This window comes from Erithacus rubecula (assembly GCF_903797595.1).
Source record: "Erithacus rubecula genome assembly, chromosome: 3".
NCBI classification, from domain to species: domain Eukaryota; kingdom Metazoa; phylum Chordata; class Aves; order Passeriformes; family Muscicapidae; genus Erithacus; species Erithacus rubecula.
Window position 1 is genome coordinate 54,552,185 of NC_136689.1, and position 23,320 is coordinate 54,575,504.

The 23,320-nt window shown below is 38.1% G+C and overlaps 1 protein-coding gene across 2 annotated transcripts in view; it reads right to left on the reverse strand.

The window, feature by feature from the left end:
- The window catches only part of LOC306800142 (solute carrier family 12 member 7-like), a 56,742-nt gene extending 38,051 nt beyond the window's left edge, over positions 1-18,691 (reverse strand). The window contains exons 1-5 of one of the 2 annotated variants that reach the window (XM_079301988.1): positions 18,477-18,691; positions 5,865-5,959; positions 3,646-3,768; positions 1,040-1,186; positions 280-334 (exon numbers count right to left, since the gene is read on the reverse strand). In XM_079301988.1, the coding sequence (XP_079158114.1) occupies positions 280-334; positions 1,040-1,186; positions 3,646-3,768; positions 5,865-5,959; positions 18,477-18,591 (535 nt within the window). In that variant the 5' untranslated portion in view covers positions 18,592-18,691. The remainder of the gene's footprint in view (positions 1-279; positions 335-1,039; positions 1,187-3,645; positions 3,769-5,864; positions 5,960-18,476) is intronic. The other variant, XM_079301989.1, reaches the window with a different exon arrangement.
- Positions 18,692-23,320: the final 4,629 nt, after the last annotated feature.

Here is a 23,320-nt window from a genome sequence, read left to right on the forward strand (position 1 = left end):
CTCTTACTTTCCCTCCCATATGTATCATTTATCTTATCTTCGATTAAAACCGCATCAAATGATTGATGACAAAGATGTGCTGCAGATAGTAATTCCCAGAAGGCCCAGTTAAAGATTGCATCTCACATTAGAAAGATATTTATAAAATCAATTAAAAGAAAACATGCATTTGACACAAAAGCATTACTTCTGATATTTGAGAACTGTAAGAATTTCTTATCCCGGATTTAAACTTCCATCATTAGAGAATTTGCCATGCAAGATAAAATTCTTCATTACCTGGAACTACACCATTTGTTGCTATAGCACTCATTGAAATTGCAGTTAGCATAGTCTGTGGAAAGATGAAATAGAGGAAATTTAAATTACCAGAATTTTGGAGGTGTTTTTTTGAAAGATTGAGCAAAACAGTAATCAAATGGAGCTAGACTGTTTCTTCCCCAAGATGTTTCATTTGGGATATCCATGCAACTCAATTACTCATCTTTTTAGCAGAAGATTTAGTTAACTTAGATATTTGACACAGTCTTTAAAAAATAACTGGAAGAATAGAGACCATCGAATATATTAAAATATATTTTCATTATTGCAATTAAAAAGCAGTGAAAACTAATTGTAACATTGTTATGATAACATCTAGTAGTGGTCTCACATTCTAAAAAATTAGTCTATGGATGCAATGCTGTGGTTTGATTTGTACTTTATTATTCAGTTTTTTCTGAAGTTGTAAAAAGCAGAACAGTTCAGATCTCAAAGCAAAAAATGAAATATTTGCTAAAGGCCAATTTAATAAAACTCATATAATACTAGATACAAAGCTTCCTTTGATCAACTCAAAAGAATGTCCATACTGGTTAGACTGACACTTGACACTCACTGCTTTCAATTCAACCATACTGGTTAAATATCACTTCAATTTAACAAATACAATTAAATATGGTTATCTTTCCCTGATATTCATATATTAGAAGGTATCAGTACCTTCCTACAGAGGATTTGGCCAAGAGTTTAAAAAAGAAGCAAAATAAGGTTAACTTACACAAGCACAACACATGAACACAATGATGAAAGACTCAAGAACTCCAGCTGTTCCTACAATCCATGTTAAACGCAGGAAAAGGATTACTCCCAAGATGTTTTGCAAACAGGGAAGATACACACCAATAAAAGTGCCCATTCGTGGACCCTGGAAACAAAGTGAGAACATCAATTCCTTTGCACTAAAAATTTAAATCCATAAGCACTTTGTTCCATAAACACTTATCACAAATGCTCATTGAACAAATGCCAAGTGAAGCTGAATGGAAGCTTCAGAGTGCCCAGTTTTGCAAATATTCACATGCTATTTATGAAGAGAAATTCCTGAAAAGAGAGAAAACTATTTCTGATAGCAAACTCTCTTGTTTCACAAGAATTAGGATGAAACCTTGATAGGGATAGGATGGCCCTTTATTTATTGATTGTAACACTTTACAAGCTTTTTCTGAAATACCAGTTACACGCTAAAGTTACAGGTTGAAGATAAATTACTGCCATAATAAAAATATCATTTGTATTCTGCAAAAAGTTGATCACAAATTGCCACACAGCTGTCACAAAAAAAATTATATTCAATACTATAAATTATATTCAATACTATATTCAATAGTATTTTCAATTACAGACAAGGTATTAAGACAGAGCAAGAAGTAATGCAGAGCTGACTACAATTTCTTTTTTCAAAAATTGTAGAACCTGCCATGACACAGTATATGTGTACTTTTAATTTGATAGTGATCATCATAGGTCAAGATACACACAAAAGCCTTCAGGCTTCATCAATAAAGTTTCAATCTCCTACACTTATGAAGAGAAATCAGGCTTTGAAATAGTCTAGTTAGAATCAAGTTATGCACAGTAGCTTTCCTGTTACACAAGATGGTCTTAAATCACAACTTGAGCTGTGAAAAACGGCAAGCAATTAAAATAAATAAACAACCATTGATGCTTTAGAAGTTATCAAAATTATTAAGAAAATACTAAATTTCGAAGTACGTAGAAGGAATGATAGAATGCCATTTAAACTATATTTTTTATTTTTACCATCTTGGGAATTATCCATGTGCAGCATCAACACTAATGACTCAATCCCACCATTAGAAATGATATTCTGACAGGCTGCTACTTAACTATCACAATTTCAGGAGTGAAATTAAGACACATACATAAAAACTGTGTTATCAGGCCACCACATGGCACACTAACAAGATCAAGTGCAAGTGAGGACACAATGTTCATTTGGCTAGTCAGCTCCAGAGGGAGTAATACTGTGCTGCATTGACAAAAACCTCTACACAGCAGCTGATTGGACAACAGGGTTCACACTAAGGAAAGTATGAGAAGATCAGTGTTACTTTTCTCACATCTGAAGTTTATCTTCAGATGAAATGAAACTAATGTAGGTCAAGCACAACTAGACAAACAGAAAGAAAGCACGCTCATAAGCTAATGCAGGATAAGTAAAAAGTTAAACTAACAGCTGGACTTTATTCCTGACCCTTGCCCACTGTCCAGCTTCCACTCAAAATCCTCCTTCCTGTCTTAAGGGAGCTTAAAATGAACTGCCTAAGCTTATTTTCAAACATATTTTCAACTCTGCCTTTTCTGCTCTGTGCTCATTTTCCTTTTACTCATCCTCATGTGCTTCTCCTCTTCATAGCTCAGCAGATAAATTCAGTGGCAGTACCCCTTCCCCTACACAGACAGATGACTCCTAGCACTGTCCCTTCCCAGAATCTACCTTAATTTTCCTAGTTTTAGTCACTATGTTCACCATGCAGCTCATCATCCCTGCTTTGCCATACGTTCTTTTACTCTGTCAGGTCACATGCTTTGATCCAAGCTTTCTCCTGAAACAGCCCCTGCTCCCAGAGGGATCAATCCAACATGACACTGCAGACTCCAATTGTGGCACACATTTCACTTCTACAGACACAAATACACACACTTTGGGTATCCAGTAGACAGACAACCTTTGATTAATTCACTTCACTTTTAGCAACTGTGTTTAGCAGTCTGTCAGAGCACATGCCTTGCCTTCCCTTCCCCCAAGTATATTTTTGATGTTTGCATCAAAGCATTTTCTCAGAATGTATCGATTAAGTTTTAAACATAAAAAACAAAGAAAGCTGTTAAAAAAAACTGCTATCATGTTAAGAGGTGCAAATATGCTTACAGATTTAAAAGAGTGACCTGCTTCATCTCAAATTTGCCTTAATATAACTACCTAAGAACCTAAGCAGTTAAAATATATTAATAAACCTGCAAAAAGTCCTTCTATATGCTCACTAGAGGTAGATAACAGGTACTGATGCTTGCACAAGTTCATAAGGAAGAAGACAAGGAAAGAAGAAGAAACTGGGTATACTCCATATATCAGATCTTAGCTTTGCACATATTTTATCTAGAGGTTTTACAGCCAAGTCTTGCTAAAATATGCTAATAAGAACACCAAATTAACACAAGTGCTGCTGCAAATGCTTCAGTTCTAAACATGGTATTACAAATCTTACTCCCATTTTTAGGTTCACATATTCTCTTTCCAGGCTGAAAAATGCATCTCTTAGAGCTAGCTTTATCTTGATGGATTATCAGAAATATAAATACCTTGACTTCCTTTCGTTTGCTGTCATCATCTTCTTCATGTTCCACTACTCCTTGGGTCAGATTAGTGTAGTTTGCTAGTTTGTTCAGAAGAGATGACACCATGGGGTTACTATCCATTTCTTCCTGTTGGATTTTGAAGAATACTGTATTTATTCATTGAATAGATTTTTTTAAGTCATCATTTTATGATATTACTTCAAACACATATGCAACAGGTCAGCCCTGATTCAGCCAAATAAAAAAAATCAGCATGAAAAAATACCAATCACCTTCCAAACAATAAGATAGTTGTATTTTTTCTAGAAGTTTAACTCTACATGGCTATGTTGCACCATTTCTTTCATATTTTTACACTCTTATATTATGCAGCTCGAATATAAGGAAAACCTAGAGAAAAAAATAGATTTTTAAAATTACAGTGGTCTATCACAACACAGTCTTTAGTGGATTGTACTGGCAGGGTTGAGTCATTAGGGTGTTTTTCCAGCATCTTGCTTGTGTTTAGAGGGTGACTTCAAATGATTTCTCAAGCACTAAACTGCTTAAGTATCTCTCTACTGCTGAAGGCTTACATATTTTATCTCACACTGGGCATACTAATTGAAAAGTGTTAACTTGTTGAAAATACCCACACATATGCATATCACATATAATTGCACATATGAAATAGCACCTGACACAGAAGTCAGCCCATTTTTCTTCAGCCAATTATCTGCTACAAAACAAAGACAAGCAAAAACAAGTAAGAAAGTCCAGAAGAATACACAACACAAGAATTCAAAGAAAAATGGATCCAGAAGAATTCAATTAAATACAAAAAACTTGAACACTGGAAAGAAGACGAGATGGGGCAACAGACACAGACAAGAAGTAAAGTACCTCTGCCTGGGAGATTAGGTAATGATAATAGTCATAATAGTCAAACTTCCTTTTAACAGTTTATACAGAGTTTATACAGTTTATATAACAACTCTAATACCTGAAAACATGAGGAAAACAAGATCGTAGGAAAATTACTGTGAAACATACACAGTATCAAAAAAGATTCACCACAACTACACAGTGGTGACTACGTAACTAGAAAGCTTTCAACATGATACTGTTAACAGCAATATCTACAACTTGAGATACCTAAAAGCAATTGTTTTATATCAGCTGATTTAATGTAAGCCATGATTCAAAATAACAGATCTGGGACAAAAGGCAGCTATGGCCTAATTATCAACACTGAGGAGTATAACGATTGATTTGAACCACATCAAGTTTAGGAAATTACTTAATGGAATAGAGCTAGAAGGAGAGAAATTCAATGACAGAACTTTGATACCATCATTCCTGTCAAAAGGTATTGTACATGTGACAAAAAGACAATTAAGAAATCAACATTACAATTTTCTCTAAAACAGTGAAAAATAGTAAATATACATTATTTGGGTCATGCACAGAGTGAGATGAAAGACCATGTCCTCTGTGCAAAAATATTTGAAAGGAAGAAGAGAGAAATGTAAGAAAACAACAAGAAAACATCAAGAATGCAACAGCATGGTGGCTAAACAATGTTGGAAGGACCTTGTTTTTGTTAACAGCAAGCATCAGGGCAAGACCAGTTGATGCTGCTAGAGCAGAACAACTAAGGCTTTTACTACAAATACTACTTAATTGCAAAAGTGGCCCTTAAAAGTACTTTTAATACACCTTTTTCACTAATTGATTGCAATCATTCAGTTGAGTAAGAAGGTATGAAATATCCATCACAAAGTAGATGTTTACATTAACGATTGCTATGGTGTGCTCTACATTGTAGTTGAACAATACAACAAAGTCATGGCTTATAAGTTTTATAGCTTTGCTGCTTTACAGAAAGTCTGTAATTCCTCTGTTGAACAAATTATTTTGCTAATCATTTTAAAACAGAATGCTGTTTTCTTTAAAAAATAGGTTTAACTTCCAGCAGCTTTCTCTAACAATGTCTAGATCCTAGTCCAAAATATTTTAATGCATGAATACTTATTTCATATCTCCACATTAATGCACAACAATATTCACTGTTCTTACCTATATATTATTCAAATCCACTGAAATGGAATGTTAGCAGACCCAAACTATAAGCATGTTATTAAAACTCATTTACACCCCCACCAAATTTTAAGACAGGAACAAAACAGGTGATTGCTCATCTCCATTAAAGGTACAATATGTTTTTGGAGTATTTAACTTACCTCAAAGAGAGCCATATTCTTTCCTTCATACACGTTTCCTCTGCCCAATTCTGCATTGTTAATAAATGGACTACTTTCTCTGGCATTCCCATCCCCTAGTGGAAAAATAACACAATTTAAAAAAACAGAAAGAGTGGTGAGGAGGGATGGGAAATATACCATAAAAGAGAAAGGGGATTGGGAAGTCTACATCATACCATAAAAGAAATAGTCAGAAGGCTCTGGTTTAAGAACTGGTTCTAAATAACACCATAGGTGGCTGCAAACCCAATTTTTAATCTCAGACACGTGCATGCTAAACGTTTAAGGAAATTAACTTCAGCTTAACAGTCTAGTTTTTGTATAGTGTTCCATCTCTTAACTCTTAACTAGAATTTTTCTTTAACATTTCTTTCTCCCCTACCCTTTCTAGTTTTCCTGAAAACACTTGATAACTTCACTTCACATAAAGGTTTTGGGTATAGAATAAAATAATCCCCCAGCTAACCTTTCTATTACTTTACTGACTCCCTCAAAAAGCCTCCAGTAGTTGAGGCAGGAATTTATTAAATACAATGCAAAAGGAATTATTTTGTAAAGGTTGTGGGAACTCTTCCATGACAGGTTATACTTAATCTATTCCTTATTGAAATATAAATTGTATTAACCTGTAGCACTACTGACCTGCTCTGGGTACACCTCTCAAAAAATACAGCATTACTTTCACTGCCTTTCAGCCCACGAACTACAAAAACTATTACATGCTGATACTGTCACAACACTGGCATTTCCAAATAATCTCAAGTCCTTACCTGTCCCACTTTGCCTGTCTGCTCTTTTGCCCTTATATCCATAGATTACAGCAATAGCACCTACACAGTCTCTTCACTACAGAATTAAGGAACTGCTGGAGAACAAGTTGTACTCTTTTCCCCATCTCCTCTCTCTACTTCCTACAGGATACTTATCTCTACATGAAATCCCAGAAGAAAGCCCTAGCAAATGTGTACACTAGTGTCAGCACAACATATTATCTTGGTTGTAAACCAAACAGAAATAGATCTCAGTACCTCAAATATAAGAGGGTCTATGGATTTCCCACCACTAATTTCCTATCACTCTCACACTATCACTATACTTGCTGGTATCATGACACAGAAATCACATAGAAACCACGTAAGATTACAATTTTCCTAAAAATTAGGGCTCTAAAATTAGTTCCTCAATCCAGAGAAGAAATGGAGATGAATTCACATATCCAATTTATCTACTTCTATCCATATCCTCCAACTTTCATTTTTCTGTTTCTCTACAGTTCATATTTGGTCTCTCACTACTTCAAGTCCTACAGCCTGGTTAGGTGCCCCTCCTCCAACAAAGGTTAATGCAAGGCCAGCAGAAGGAGCACTGTGAACACAGAAGAATCTCCCTAATGAACTAACACCTTGGGATGTTTCACAGTATATGGAATACGCTGGTTTCACACCAGATTATCTGAGAAATTGGCATTTGTCCTTTAATGGGCTCCACTGTGCTTAGAGAAAGGTTCAATTAGCTTTTTCATAGACAACAAAAAGCAGTTCTGTCCTGAAGAAAATACATTCTGCAGCTTCTTATCATTTTGCTCAAGTATGTGAGCACTAGGACTTCTTGCTTAAGACATTGCATTTTCTTTCCAAGATTTTTGAACATTGTTTTTCTTTTAGCTCCATTCCTGAAATTATCCCATTATTTCTGCTGAAGCTTTTATAAACCATTAAAAGTTACATTCACAAGTTAAAGGTACATTAAAAGGTGGATTCCCAAGTTAAAATAAAAATAAGGTTGCTTGATTTCAGTCTTGCTGAGACCACACTTCTACCAACTTTCTCACCAACCGACTGCTGGTACCTGTAATTATTAACTAAATATTAATGCTTCTTTCAAAGTACTTCCAATCCCTTCAGAAAGGATTACTCTTCAAAAAATGAGCTTTCAATTACTGTTTTGCATTCATACAGAGTATAATGCCACTGGAGTAACTCCTTCAGTGAGTATCATTAGACTAATCTAAACACCAAAAGGGTAGCAAAATAAAAAGTGAATCAGTATTCATCATTCTGAGGTTAAAGACTATAGTTTTGGCTAACCAGTTCTGGACATAAAAATCAGTATCTCAGAACTACATAGTAAGTACTTTAAATTGTAGGCAGGAGAATAGTGAAGCTGTCCTTTATATGTTTGCATTTCTAAGCAAAGAGTTACTTGGCTTTGCTCCAAAAGGAAAAAGCTCAGAGCACATTGTCTCTAACACACAAGTCTTGTCAAACACACCTAACAGGCTTCAAACGAAAAAGCAGAACTTAGGATCTGAAGAACAGGAAACCTTTTTCAGTGCTTACAACCAATATTCTGCCTATTTCAAAGCTTTCTAATGACAGTCTTCAAAACAGTCTGGTAGTGACAGATTGCAATAAAGTCCTGTTTCTCTAATACAGCTCTCTTTTTGATTTGTGTATGTTTGGCACAGCATTCTGATAGTTAATGCTGATCATGTCAAATATTATTTTAGCTTCACTTGAAAGAGAATCAATGATTAAAAAGTGAACACAAAAGCAAACTGACAAGTACTCTGTCATCTGCAGTTTGCTGACTACTACGATTATCAAAAAATCATTAGAACCATAGAATCATAAAAGCATTAAGATTGGAAAAGAGCCCTAAGATCAGGTCTAAACTTCGGCTGAACACTACCATGCCAAATTAACACAGCACTATGTGCAACATCCAGGCATTTCTTGAACAACCCCAGGGACAGTAGCTCTACCACCTCCCTGGGCGGTCCATTCCAATGTTTAACCACCTTTTCAGTAAAAAAATTCTTCCTCATGTCCAACCTGAGCCTCCCCTGGTGCTGATTTCCTCTAGCTGATTGCCAGCTGCCTGGAAGAAGAGGCCAACCCTCACCTTGCCACAACTCCTTCCAGCTACTTACAGAGAGTGATAAGGCATCCCCAGAGCTTCCTTTTCTTCAGGCTGAATGACCCCAGCTCCCTCAGTCACTTCTCATCAGACTTGTGCTCCAGACCCTTCACCAGTTTCATTGCTCTTCCCTGGACACAGTTGGCAATTCAACATCTTTCTTGAAGAGAGGGGCCCAAAATCGGACACAAAACTCGAGGTATAGCCTTAACAGTGCCAAGCACAGAGCAGAAAACACTTCCCTAGTCCTGCTGGCCACACTCTTTTCAGTAGAGGCCAGGATGTCCTTGGCCTTCTTGTCCACCTGGACACACTGCTGGCTCATATTCAACCAGCTGTTGACTTGCAACCCAAGGTCCTATTTTGATGAGCCACTGTTGTGTATGACCAGGACCTTTGCCTTGTTGAACCTCATACCTGTACCACAGTGGCTAACCTCCAGCTGTCTGGAACCTCCCCAGTTTATCAGGACTAACAATCATAACAGAGAAGGGCTTGGGAAGCTCTTCTGCCAGCTCCCTCAGTACCCTCTGGTGGGTCCCATCCTGCCCCATACACTTATGAGTGTCTAAGTGGCTCAACAGATCACTGATTACTTTTTCTGGACTACAGGGGCCAGTTCTGCTCCCCATCTCTCTCTACCAGCTCTGGGGGCTGGCTGCCAAACGACAAAGCTTCTTTCTGTTGAAGACTGAGGCAAAGAAGGCACCTCACACTTCCTCATCCTTTGTTAGAATGTTACTCTTCACATCCAATAAAGGATAGATTTTCCTTGGTCCTCTTTTCGTTGCTAATATATTCATAAAACCATCTAGGAAAACTTTTGAGTTTTCATCACTGATGTCAACAATATCATCTTAATTTCAATTTTAAAACACCACCTTTTGAAGTATGCTTATTTAATATGTTTAGATATACAGTGAGCCTTATTAACTTACTAATTTGTAAGACAAATTGACATGTATTATATCATTAACTAGAAAGAACTAGTTTCAGAATCTCAACACAGAGACAACATCTACAGTGAAATTAACCAAACAAACTATCTCAATCTTTAGCTCATCCTTTATTTAAAAGAAGATTCAATAGAAAATAAATGATTCATTAAAAAACCAGAACTAAATAAAGACAGGATTAACACTTCAAAAATGCTGTAAATCTTGCCCCTCATGCATCAAGTGGACAATAGAAAAAGCTATTTCAATTATTTCTACTGAGGTAAAATGGAACACAAAAGGATTAAATATTTCATTTCACTAATAAGTCTCAAGCCACCTATGGTTTATCTTAATCCTATCCCTTTGAATTCTATGAGGAAACTTTAAGATAGTCAAATAATAGAATCATGTAGGTGGGGAAAGAGCCATTGAGCCCAACCATTCACCTAACAATGCCAAATTTACCACGAAACAACATCCCTAAGCACCACACCTATTTTAAACACCACCAGGGATGGTGACTCAGCCACTTCCTTGGGCAGCCCATTCCAATGCCTGCCAAGCAAATCACCTTTTCCTTCGGTTTCTTTGAAATTGTGTCTGTTCAAACAATTCTCAAGTGCGAGGTGAGTGAAACATAAAATAAAAATTATAACTTCTGATGTAGTTTCAGACATGCCTTTAGGCTGCATTTCTTCTTGCCATTGCTGCAACTGAAGCACTCCAAAAATGTATACTTCCTGTTGCTTGATTTCTGAAAGTAACTCAGTTTAAGAGGATTTACAGGCAAAAAATCTTAAATCTAGACTAGTATTTCATTTTGGACCACAAGAAAGACAGAATAAAAAGAAATCCTTCTTTGGGTTTGTTTATGCTATGTTTCATCTGACTTCTGACACCAAAAAAAATTGCCTGTTGATGTCATACTCCCTGTCACCCAACACAAGTCATCAAAGCCTAAGTTTTAAAAATATTTATACTCCATACCTATTTTTAAAAATGATTGACAATTTTTAATCTGATACAGAATGTTCATATAACCTAGCACAATTCTGTGCTTACTGCTGGACCAGTAGACAAACTAAAGCCATAACTAATGTACCTTTCCTAAAAGCTAATGCGATATTTGCTGTGTTGATGGGACATGAAAAAAGTCCTACACTTGATATCTACAGATACTCAAGCACTGTGATGAGTGGTTACATGGAAATTAGCTGCAACAGTGACATTTTCTTTTGTAAACAAGACATACAGCTGCATGAAGAGAAGGTAAGAGATATGTCTCAAGGTAATATTCAGTGTGTTGATGCAGATCACCACAATCTGCACTCCCACACGCTCCCGTCCCACAAATGCCAATGCTGTATAACCCACACAAACAATCACACGCTATCCCAGGGCTGTGCTGGCCTTAAATTTTCTGACAATGTCTTTAGATGATTGCTTATTAACACTTCCACACACCTAGCAAAACTCAGATAAAAATTTTTGCATATCATTTTGCAACAATTCAGTGTTGCTCACAGAGGCAAAAGACAGCACAGTGTCCAAATTCATATCCTTCAGAAATTTCAGAGTAGTGATCATCACAAATACCAACAAGCAGATTACTTTTAAGGTATGTTAACAATCAAAAATTTCTAAGCTGATTCAAACTGACCCAATTTATATAGTGTAAAACAGAACCCAACAGGATAGCTTAAACATGCAGATGCCACCTTCACAAAAGAGGTCACCCTCTTATTCAGGGGTTGGACCCAATGATCTCCAGAAGTCCCTACAAACACAACAATTTTACAATTCCCCTCTTACGCTTATTACTCACCCATCTGCACCCCCATATCATATTGTTCCTCACAGGAACTGAACTATTAATTATAAATGCCTATGCTGCCACTAGAGACAATTGGCACAGGAATAAGGAATTACTCAAAGAGAAACAACTTCCTTAGCATTCATGACAATCACACGAAACTCCCACCTCTGCTTCTTTCCTCACCACTGAAACACAAGTAGTAAAGTATGAAAAAAACATGTTACAGCTGTCTTGTTATAGAGAAAGTGGCAGAGAAAGGCTAGAGGTATACAAGGAAACAACCATCTAAGAGATCCTAAATTTGCACTATGATGCGTTCAAGAGATTAGGACAAAAACATTTGACTACCTAATCTGATTTCCCACCTTTCCACAGGCTGCGAAATTTAATTTGAGCATTAAGCTCTATAATTTTGAAAAAAATTCATATTGAAATTTAAGTAGTGCATCTCTTGATGTTTTCAGAACTAAAATAAGAAAAAAACCCAAACCCTATTAATTTATCTAAAGATTAAGAATTTTTTAATAAAGAAAACATTTCAAATTGTTCCATATTTCTATTTAAATTTGGGTCTTTCAAACTTCTAGCTATAACATCCTAGTAACTGCTTCCAAATTTAACCACTTACAGTATTTTCTCCCTGTGAAGGTAACCATACTTATTCAAATAATCTCAACCTATCTCTCTCGTAAAAGTTAAGTTGCTAAAGCATTTTTCTAACTTTTAAATTCTTTCTATGGAAACATTCTGTACAGGTTTTAAGTTACACAAAACCAAAAAAATTCAAACTTTGAAAATCAAATACAGTCTTCTAACACCAGTCTCAGTAATGCTATTTACAGGAGTATAATCGTCACCTCTCTACTCCAAGGATCAGGCTAGCCCTCTTTACCACAGCATTAAACCAAGCTCATGATATTCTATTCCAGTCTGACCCCTAAATCCTTCCCAGATTCATTGCTTCCTTACTGTCCCACACTGTGCCTGCCATCATTATCCATATCCAAGTAATGCTCCTAATGCTGCTATTTACTTTTGTATTCAAACACATTTTGTCCAAAGAAGCAAGCACTTTTTTCTCCTGACGTCCTGTAAGAGTTTAACATCTATGTAAAGAATAAAAGCAGATTGCTTTCATATGACAAAGGAATACAGGTGTTTGTTCAAAGGAGTGAGAATTATATAAAATTTTGAACCACATGAAAATATCTCAGCTATGATTATGTCTGACGGTTCTCCAAACAAGTACATGTGCAAAACTAGAAAAGCTTTGATTCCCACTAGAAATTGCTAATTTTATATGCTGTTCTTCCAAAGCGGAACTGCAGTGGGAGATTAATCCTTCACAGAAAAGCCCTAAGTCTTCATAGTTTGCAAAGGGCAATGCCTAATCACAGTCCATGTACCTTGAGGCAGGTTCTGGTTAGCCACATACAGGTGAAATGTATCAGTTTTTAGTAATAACATTTTCATTCAGATAGTATTAGGTCACATTAAGAAGAAACAACTGCAAACTGAGAATATGAAAATGAGAGCCTGTTTGCACAAGAGACAACAACTATTTAATGCTAATGTAACAAAAGTTTTTAAGGTAAAAATACATAAAGTTCAAAAGTCAATAAAGCTGATGTATATGAGTGCTGCATCCAAGAAAGCTGACTGTGGCAAAACCTGCAATTCTATCTTCTCTATCATGCATATTTACTTCCTGTATGTTCAAGTTTTTGATTGGCAGCCAAGTAAAGAGAAGTCATAGAATCTTATAATTAAATGTTTTAACACTTCCAACCTAAATCCACATATTGAAGCACTATATAGTCAAGTTTTTAAAAGCCACTACCTAGCTATAATGCAAACCATGAAAAAGGCATCAATAAACTTGTTTGAACACATCTTGCCTCAATTTTTGTGTCATATTGGTTTAAGAATTCAGTGCAACCTAACTCAAAGTTTCATGTTATTGGGTTCTTTTTAGTAATGAAATGTCTAAATATATTTACTACATCACAAATTTCTTGCAGAATTTTTAGTAATGATTACATAATCTATATGTTCTCGATATGCAGAACAAAGTGTATTTAAGTCCTTTGTAAATAAACCTCTTTACATAATGGACAATTCTAATATTACATCCATCATCTATGTTATCAACATTGCCAAGTTTTAGATTTTCTTTACTTAGGCTACTATTATAATCAAGCACATCTTACTTCTAATGAAAACACTGCAAAAGCTCTTTATAAATTCTTTTAAATATGGCTGTAAGTACAGAAATCTCCTATTTCAGTAAGAAAAATATTAGAACCACAGTACTGTCTTTTAAAGAGACTCACTTGGATTTGGCCCATTTTCTTCATAATCTTGTTCTCTCATGATTAAAGAAAATTAAGTCGGTCTCCTCTGCTGATTCTTCAGGTATCAAGAATTGAAACAGGAAACCAACAGTTCCTTCCTCCCAGCTTAGTGTAAGACCTCAAATCCTGTTTCTTACTAGCATTGGATTAATCCTGAAACAAGCCATTAAGGCTTCAGGCAGCATGAAGCACCCACATGACACAAACTACATGACAGTCATGTTATGTAGAACTCTCATTTAGAACTCTCTAAAGAGAATTAAGCTGAAGGATTTTCATCAGCAATTAACACCCTGCTTAGTGAAATGGGAAGGATCGAGTCACTGAAATAGCCCACATCTTCATCTAGTAAGTACTTTTAAAGTTTTATTTCTATCAAATAAATTCACTTAAAAATACCTTCACTAAACAGATCAGTAGAGATTAGCAACATGTAGTATTAACCTATTCCAAAGACCAATCTACTATTAAAAGACTATTTTAAGTACATATTTAAGTAAATGTATATATACCGAGCACATATTAGCAGACCTTAATCAAGTCAGTTTTTAACCATGGATTTTATGTAGAAACAGTTGGCATTTGTTCTACTTAAGATGCAGCAATAAACACTTTAAAATATAATTCTAGAAATTTTGTAAGCTCTTTTTAAAAAAATATATTTTGTAATTATAAAGGTTTATTTTTAAGATTGGCATCAGAATTTGTTCATTCTCTTTAAAATTAAATATGCCACTGTTTTCTAGTTTATGCATTAATATATTACACATTATATACCAGTCTTAACTTCATACAAAGTGCTTCAATTTTGTTAAGTAGATGTTAGTGATAGGAACAGACTAGTTCCTGGGATTAAATCTTTGAATAACATCCAAAATCTATTTTTCTCTGATCAAAACATCTCTGCCACAAGCATGGTCAACTGTGGAAAGGCTGTAAAGGTTGAAGGGTTGACTGTAAATACTCTAGACTTCTCAGTGAGATTAACCTATGCTCCTCCTTTGCACATACACACACACCCCTGTGCCGACTATTCTCTCATTTTCCAATAAATAACATTTTACAGCAATTCCCAGCATCCATGCTTCATTAGTTATAAGATGACTTCTTGGTAAATGATCACATTTGTCGTTACTATTCCTTGCATTTGAGGGTCCTTAATTTTTAAAAGATTTTGCAGGAGTTAGTTCTCACGTTAGTTTCTAAATGCGAAACTCCTGTGGTGAGGTAAATAATACTACAGGATGCTAAAAATACTAGCTATGCCTTGAAACACCTGATACACAGAGCTGCTAAGGAACAGAAAGCTGATCAACTTTACAAAATTTTTACAGGTCTATCTAGACAGTCACTACAAATATGTGTGGAGAAAATAAACAAAATACCCAACACCAATCAAACAAAAAATTTCCTATAAAATTTCATACCTTGCTGCCTACAGACTTGTATTTCCTTCTCTTCTTTCAACCATTTACTATCCCCTGACTACCCTTTCTTTGTGTTATAATATAAACACATTAAAAGACTCATCTGCTTTCTGCTACTTTGTGAATATTTGAGTCAGCAGGCTGCACCCTTAACTATGCTGTTCACTTGCAGTATTAGTTTCTGTTCTGCCTCTTCTGAAGTACTGCTGTGACTAGTGCTGCAGTCCAGCCCCACAGCCACTCACAAATGTCTTCCCCTCCTTCACATACAGCCAAGTATCATATAGTCAGAAAACACGAAGTATGGAATTTCAGATTATTATGAAGGAGTGCAGATCACGGAGTAAGAACAACCCAGGTTACTCCTTCACCACAAAGATGATTATCAGGCAAGAATGTGTGAAAGGGGATAAATGCACAAACTTGTGCACTAATTGATAAGTGCCTTGCTAATGTGAATCAAAACTACTTTATTGTTGAGCTAATGACTAGACAACATACAGCTGATTCTCTCAAAAAAATTAGCATTGAGTTTGATGGGACAGGTTTGTCAGGTTTTTGTGTGTTTGGCAGGTTGGAGGTTTTTTTTAAAAGGTACTAGTGCAGTCAAGGAAAAACTACTTGGTTTTTAAGACAGACAGTTCAATCAAAACTGATAACATGCTAGATTTCTAAACAACTGGCATGAAATAGCATGATGAGCTATAAAGGCTGAGGATGAATCAAATGGGAAGTTCCCATTCTCCTTTTTTTTATTTTCATTTCTGCTCTCATCTTGACACAACCCTAATCATTCTCACTTTTCATGGCACTCCCCTCAGCCCAAAAACATGGAAGGCATGCCTTTGACCTCTGCAGCAGTTTAATTTGCTCAGTTTAGCAAGCTGAACTAGGCCAGTGAAGTGTCTGATGATCAAGTGCAGGAAAAAGGAAACAAACCCAATGACGCAGAGGAGGACAAGGAAAGAAATCATTTACTTCTTAACCTTTTTCTCAAGGCTGGAGCAGTGAGAAGGGCAAGAGAAGTTCTTCTCTGAGCAGCAGGCATTTAGACGGGCATAACTACAACAGCTTTTAGCTGTACTAACATTCCAAAATTCTTTAGTTTTCAGAAGAATAACTCAAGAACAATTATTTGATTACACAGCATTAACTTAACAATTCCATATGATACCCAAAGCAACAGTGCATCTTTCATTCCCAAAACTCTCTGTCAGAGGATAACATTTAATCTCTTCACAAAGTCAGAGCTCTTTGCCTCGAATTAATGTACAAATCAATGTCTTCCCTTTTCAATTTTTCCTCTCTACCTCCAATTTTGCAGACACACAGGAAGAGTCATACATAAATTATTTAAACATATCTTGCAACTGCAACTACAAGTCCCCAAAACACTACCTAATCACATGATTTTTTTTTTATCTCTGACCTTCAGGGTCGTGATAAACCACTCTATCCATTCTTCCTCTCACCTTCCCAGGATTTTAAAAGGTTCCAAGCTTTTCAGATGCTTCATATATACATACAGTCTAACAAATCCTGTCTAACTATGCCTGTATGTACATCCAGTATTTTGAGATGCCATCTGCCTAAACACCATACACCATGCCTCTCTGACTAGCTCTTCTACTGCCAAAAGAAAATTTGTCTAGACTAATGTACTGTATTAATGGCTGTACTGCTAGCCATTCATCAAGTACAAGAAACAAACTGTTGCCACAGCTCACATTTTGTTTTTTCTATTGCATTTAGTTTGGTAAAAGAAGAGGCACTTACTAGTCACTAGCAACTAGAACACTTACTCATCATTTGCATATACTGAGGGAAAGGCAACTACACGCAGTATATATCTTCTTATGGGTAAATAAGGTTTAAGAATAGAAAGCTTTGAAAGAAAATAACCCAACTTTTTCAGCTTGGTATTTTATTATATTAGCTTCCTAAAATAATGTAAATATATTAAGTTTGTCAAATATCTGTTTTTATCTCTACATTCACATCCCACAGAATTAGCCTGATTTATCTGTCATCTGTACCACAAAAATAAGATGCCTTTTACAACCTCCCATCTATTCACCTGTTATCATCTAACAAAGTTAATCCCCCCCACCCACGCCTTTACAGAAGTATCGGTTGTAACAGAGCATCCAAAATAAAGTGCAAGACGTGAACTAGTTCTCGTAGTGCTAGCATTGATTCACACACCATACTTGGTATTGCTGCTGCAACGCGCTTCGGAAAAAGGAAGTGTTAAGAACCACAAGAATTAATGCTTTCCGAGCAGCGCCTTGTCATCCAAGTGACAAATCACTCATTTGCCCAGCACAGGGGGTGGAGAAGCACCGGCAGCCCGCAGAGGGGCTGTCCCGAGCAGACCCTCACTCGGATGCCCGGGCTCCACCTCCGGCTTCGTCCTACCCCCGCAGGAGCTCCAGGAGCGAGGCCTAGCGGGAAGCAAGGCTCCCAACGCGACCGCATCCCGTAGCAAACACCTCCGTAACCCTAGAGAATGTATCTGATGCAAAAGCACATGGCTGGACAAACACCTGGGGCAAGCCAGGTGAAACTGCGCTCTTCTCCACAGTCTGAATCTTCCCTCTTAGCCCTCCCTCCAGTGGGCTCCAACAGCAGTTAGCTTTTAAGGGAGCCTAATGGTCGGAGTGGATGATCCGATCTCAGAGGTCTCTCCCAGCTCAGGCGACAGACCGTGGGTGTTCTCCCGGCCTGTTGCCGCGCCGTGGGCGGCGCCGCTCCGGTGGCGGCGGGAGGCGGACTGCGCGCCCCGCGCCGCCCCGGGCAGGCGCCGCGCCCGTCCGCGGGCTGCTCCGCTCCCCGGCTGGAGCCGCCCAGGAGAACTTCCTCCTTCGGGCCGGCGGCGCTGACTAATGGAAACAAAGAGAAACAAGCTCTCAGTCACCCCAGGCGCCAGACTTTCGCTCTTTCCCGAAGCGCGCTTCTCCACCTGGGCAGGTAGCCCCGGCATCGCTGGCTGCCCAGCGGCGATGCGGCCCCTCCGCAGTGTTCGGGGCTCTCCGGCGGCCCGCCGGCTCGCCCCGGCCGGCAGACCCGCTCCTCCGCACGCACGGAGCCCGCGCTGTCTGCGCGCCTTGACCCCCGACGCTCCCCCGCTCTCTCACCGGCGCCCCGCTCCCTCTCGTCGCTTTCATCCTCCTCCTCGTCTCGCTGCTGCCCATCCCGCTGCCGGCCCTCGCCCTGCGCCTCCACCGGCACCACGGTGAAGCTGGTCGGCATGGTGCAGGCGGCCCCGGGCCCGCTGGCGCCTCCCTCCTCGGCGGGCAGCGGGCAGGGTGAGCCGGGCGCTGCCGCCTCCCTCACGTGAGAGCCATTTCCTCACGCGGCGGGGGGGGCGGCTCCGCGCCACCTCCCCTCACGGCCCCGCCGGGCAGCGACGGGCCGGGCGCGGCTCCGGGGCACGGGCACGGCCCGGGGGCGCCCCTCGGCCTCGCACCCGGCCCGGCGGCTGTGCCCGCGGCGCTCAGACCGCCCGGCTGCTGTCCGCTGAGGCAGACAGAAACTGCCCTCCAGAGGAAACCACAGCCGGGCTGTAGGACCTGAATCCTCCATCACTGAGCGCATGACAGCATCTGGAAGGCCCAAGCAGGAGATTCACCATCACTTTTTGGACAAGTGGAGAAAGTGACTGTGTGCCTTTGGACCACCAGGACATAAAGATCTGCTCTCCTACGCAGCAGCCATGGTTTGCAGTGGACGGGTGAAGGTCCTGGCATTCGGGATGGAGTCAGCATTTAAACAGACCGGCAGTGCAGGGGATTCAAAGGGTCAGGGGATGAGCAGTGTATCAAATTAAATATTAATGATGTAGCATTAGTGGTGAGATATAGCTCTTGGTTACCTCCAACTTCCATCTTAAAGGAGGTTGTAACATCTCCACTCCAAAAGTAGAGAAAACATGTTTAGAAGCCAAGGGCATTTTTTTGGTTTCCTCTTCTTCTACCTTCCCAGCCAAGCGCTAGAATAAATCAGTCAGTCTGTATCTGTGTCTTTTGGAAGAGGACTCTGGTGGTTTTGTGGGTCCCATACCTCATTGGGATGGCAGATGTCTATGTAACACTACAGTCTGTCCCATAGCTTAAAGGCCTTCAGAGAAAGGGGTAGGCAAAGTGATTCTGGCCACCAGAGCTGGCAGTGAGCTGGCAGATGTGGAGCAAGAAAAGGACATGGAGAGATGCATGGTAACATTTTGGTATCTGGTAATGGGCTTCCCATTGAAACTGTGGTGTCACTACAGTAATGAGAAGAGCAGCTGCATGAAAAAAGATTTTCTTCAGCCTCCCTCAGTCTTTTTCCAAGGTTAAAAAAGCAACAGGAATGGTTTCATTGCTAATGATAGCTGATCTCCAGTATTAATGTTATCTGCAGAGGTAAAGATGCTTTGGGGCAGTTTTTAATGTTAAAGTCCATTTTGTTATGGTACAAACTATTATGAAAATGAATACCGTGAAGGAATAAGATACAATGCTAAATTAGAATAGTAAATGTGATTTTGAAACATATACACAAAATAATAATTTAGGGATTCCCAATTCTAAGAAGGTGTGCTTGATGACTGGAGGGTCTGTCCCAGGTTTGGTGAGCCTATTTGCATGTTAATCACTCTTTCTTTGTACATTTTTGTTATTAGGTTTTTTTCTGTTACTCTTCATTCTCTGATCTCCTTGCTGATTTCAGTAAACGGGTAATCTCTGCTTTTTTTTGTATTTGCCACAGAAGAGGGAGGGAGTGGAGCAGCTTGTGGTTTTCTTAAGTAATCTCTTAGTGAGATTACTAAATTGGGAATACCATTCCTAAACCATGACAACAGCATGCAGTGTTTTTGGTATGAGGTCACGAATGAATGAGCATTGAGAAGAAAATTTTCAATAGCTGATCATTTTTAAAGGAGCATTTATCTGGTGCCTTGAGAAGTCTATTGAAAGAAACTTGTGTACAATAAAGATGAGAACTACATCATACTGCATGTACAAAAGGTTGAGTGTGGACACATTAGGACTGCAGCCTTCGTTTTACTCCAACTTGATACAATTATTTTTTGTTTGAAATAGCTATGAGCCAAAGAATGAGTTTTAAGCCAAACCACTTTTTAATGATCAGAGGCACATATTTAACTTCCAACTTTCTTCTGTTTCCTCTCATAACCATGGAGAACTGTCTGATGAAAAATAGGCACAGTTCAATGGAGCAAATGTAATAAATTCTTATGGGCTTGTGGGTTGTTCCCCATTACAGGGAATCATACCCTGTAATGTGAGAGCTGTGCAGTTTGAACCTCTTCAAAAATTATTGCAGAATGATGACCTTTAACTGGGAAAAGTAACTCACTTCTTCCATTTATTTATCATTTCCTTTTAAATAGCATGAGGTAAGTAGTGTTGTAATGCCTGCCAGGTCTAACAACACACTACTCTGATGGTGGGCTTCTTGGCATATGAAATATAAAAGAGCAAAGTAGAATAAGATTAAGACTGTGTCTAAAAAGTACAATGATGGTATCACAATATTACATGAGTATTTTGTTAAAAAAATAAAATGGGAAAACCTTTCAGTTTGTTTGACATTCCCTGAAAACACAGAGTTCTGTGCCATCACCATCTTTCTGTTTGGAAAGATAGGAATGCAGCAGGACAGCACCAATTCAAACCGAAATATCCAGATGGACCTTTAGAAGTCATTCCTCTTGTTAACAAAAGTAGATTTTGATGAATATTCTACAATACCCTCTAAACAATAAAGTAAAACTGGAACACATGAAGATCTGTATAGGAAACTAGTTTGTATACCAAGAATAGTAAATGGATAGAATTAATGCTAACACTAAGATTGTGATTTAAAACAAGATATCTATCTAAGGAAGTTAATGATGTCACTAAAACACCAATACCTTAAAAATATGTACTATCTTTGCTGTTATTAAGATAGAAGTAAATCATTAGAAGGAAAAAAATATATTTATTGGCACAGAAAAATTCAAGTCGGAAATAGCAAAGAAGGAAAGAAGAATCCTTAGCAGACATTGACTTCTTTGACTCAGGAACATTGCATTTTTAGAAACCTCAAAATCTTTAGAAATATTGAAAAAATAGGGAAAGTTCTATGAGATGGAATGATTGTCCTTGTCAATATTGAGCCATCAGTACTTAAAAAGAAGGAAAAGAGTGGCTCAGTAAAGTCAAGTTAACTGGCTTAATGATAATTTCATTTTGAGGAAAGATGATCATGATTGGTATATTTTGGGGGACAAGATAATTTGTCTGAATAGTTGAAGTGTTACAGTCCACATAAAAAATAGCCAAGGCATTTATTTAATTTGGTACCAACAGAAAATTGGTTGGAAATTTCTATGGAATTAAATGCATATCGTTCCCATGTATTTAAAAACTGCTTTCTGAAAGATCTCAAGCTCTCAGCAGAAGCAGAAGCAGAAAGAAAAGACAGGGAGTGAGGAAGATTAGGATTTTCTCAGATCCTTTTATCATCAGCCATTAGATTTTCTTGTAAAGTCTATGGGTCACAAGGATTGCAGTAAGTAATGGCAGAAAATGTTTGTAATCTGAATTGAAAAAAATTCAGGTTTTGTAATGCAGTCATAAATACATCTGAAGATGAGGACTACAACAGGTGAAAATTCATCTTGGGAAGTAGTAACTCAGAAAAAGGATACAGTGTAACCCAAAGTGAGTCTGACACCTTTTCAGTTTGACCTTCCCCTAATCTTCCTGACTCTTCAGGAATTTGTGTCTTTTCCTGTGACTAAAATGCAAGCCAGCTGCATTGTGCTTTTTATTTTCTGTCTAACAAGTGTTTTTCAGAGTCCTATGCACATGCCAAGTGATACTGTTTTAAGGCTTAGTTTGTTAGCTCCTTGTGCCTCCTAACGAGAGAAGAGAGGCATCATAACCTCCTGTTACCTGATTCCTTACAGTCTCTTATTTCTGTTTTCCAAAACACAGTTCATCCTAACACATTGCAGTGGACTAACTTTGTGAGAGCTTAAGAGTGTCAATTGCCCAAGTGTTCATGCCTAGGACATGCAGAGATGCTGCAGTGCCTTTATCAAGACACACCTGAAGCAAAGTATCAGATTGCATGTCAGTCTTGCATTCAGAGCACATGGAAATAGTATTCTATGAAAACCTGATTAAATTTGTACTTGCCAACCCGGTCAATTCAAGTAGTGAACTGTTACTTTTTAGGCAGGTTAAACAAGACCACAGTGGTGTTTTCACACTCTTTTGTGAACTTGAATACCCAGCAGCAGCTCCAGAAACACTGTGTAACCTCTCCATTATTAAAGAAATTGGTTCAGTCTTCCAGGATTACAGCATGCTGATAGAAGAGCACAAACTGGTATGAAGGTGGAATGCTGCTGAAATAATAACATCCAGCAGTGTTGCTGACTCCTTGTTTAAATAATAAACATGTTGATAAGAGAACACTGGAGGATCCTTTCATGGGATATCTAGGATGTTGTACCCACTACAGTATGAAGAGTATTAGCATACCATCACAAAGCTAAAGCTCATATATGTGTAATTATTGAACAGTATTTGCAAAGCTAGTGCCAAGTATTTTTTATTTATAAAAGGCTTGGAACACAACTGGATTCAACAACTCTATCTCCATTCAGCAGATATATGAATCTTTGCTAACCAAAGGCTGAGGAAACTAGGGATATCACATATATTTACAATGTTTGCTGAGTAATGATATGCCAGAGCACATGCTGTTATCACCACACAGCTTTCTGTGAAATTGAGATTGGCTTTGTAATCCTTTAGTGAGCCACTTTTCATTAAATGCACATACTTGATTGTACTAAAGTTGCTAGCAGAGCAATGCTGTTGGCTCATGGGCAGGCTTTGCATTAAAATTTTATCTTTCAGTAAATTCCTGTGGCTTCTGTAAAATGAGTGAAACTCAAGAGTTGTATTGGTTTGTTAAA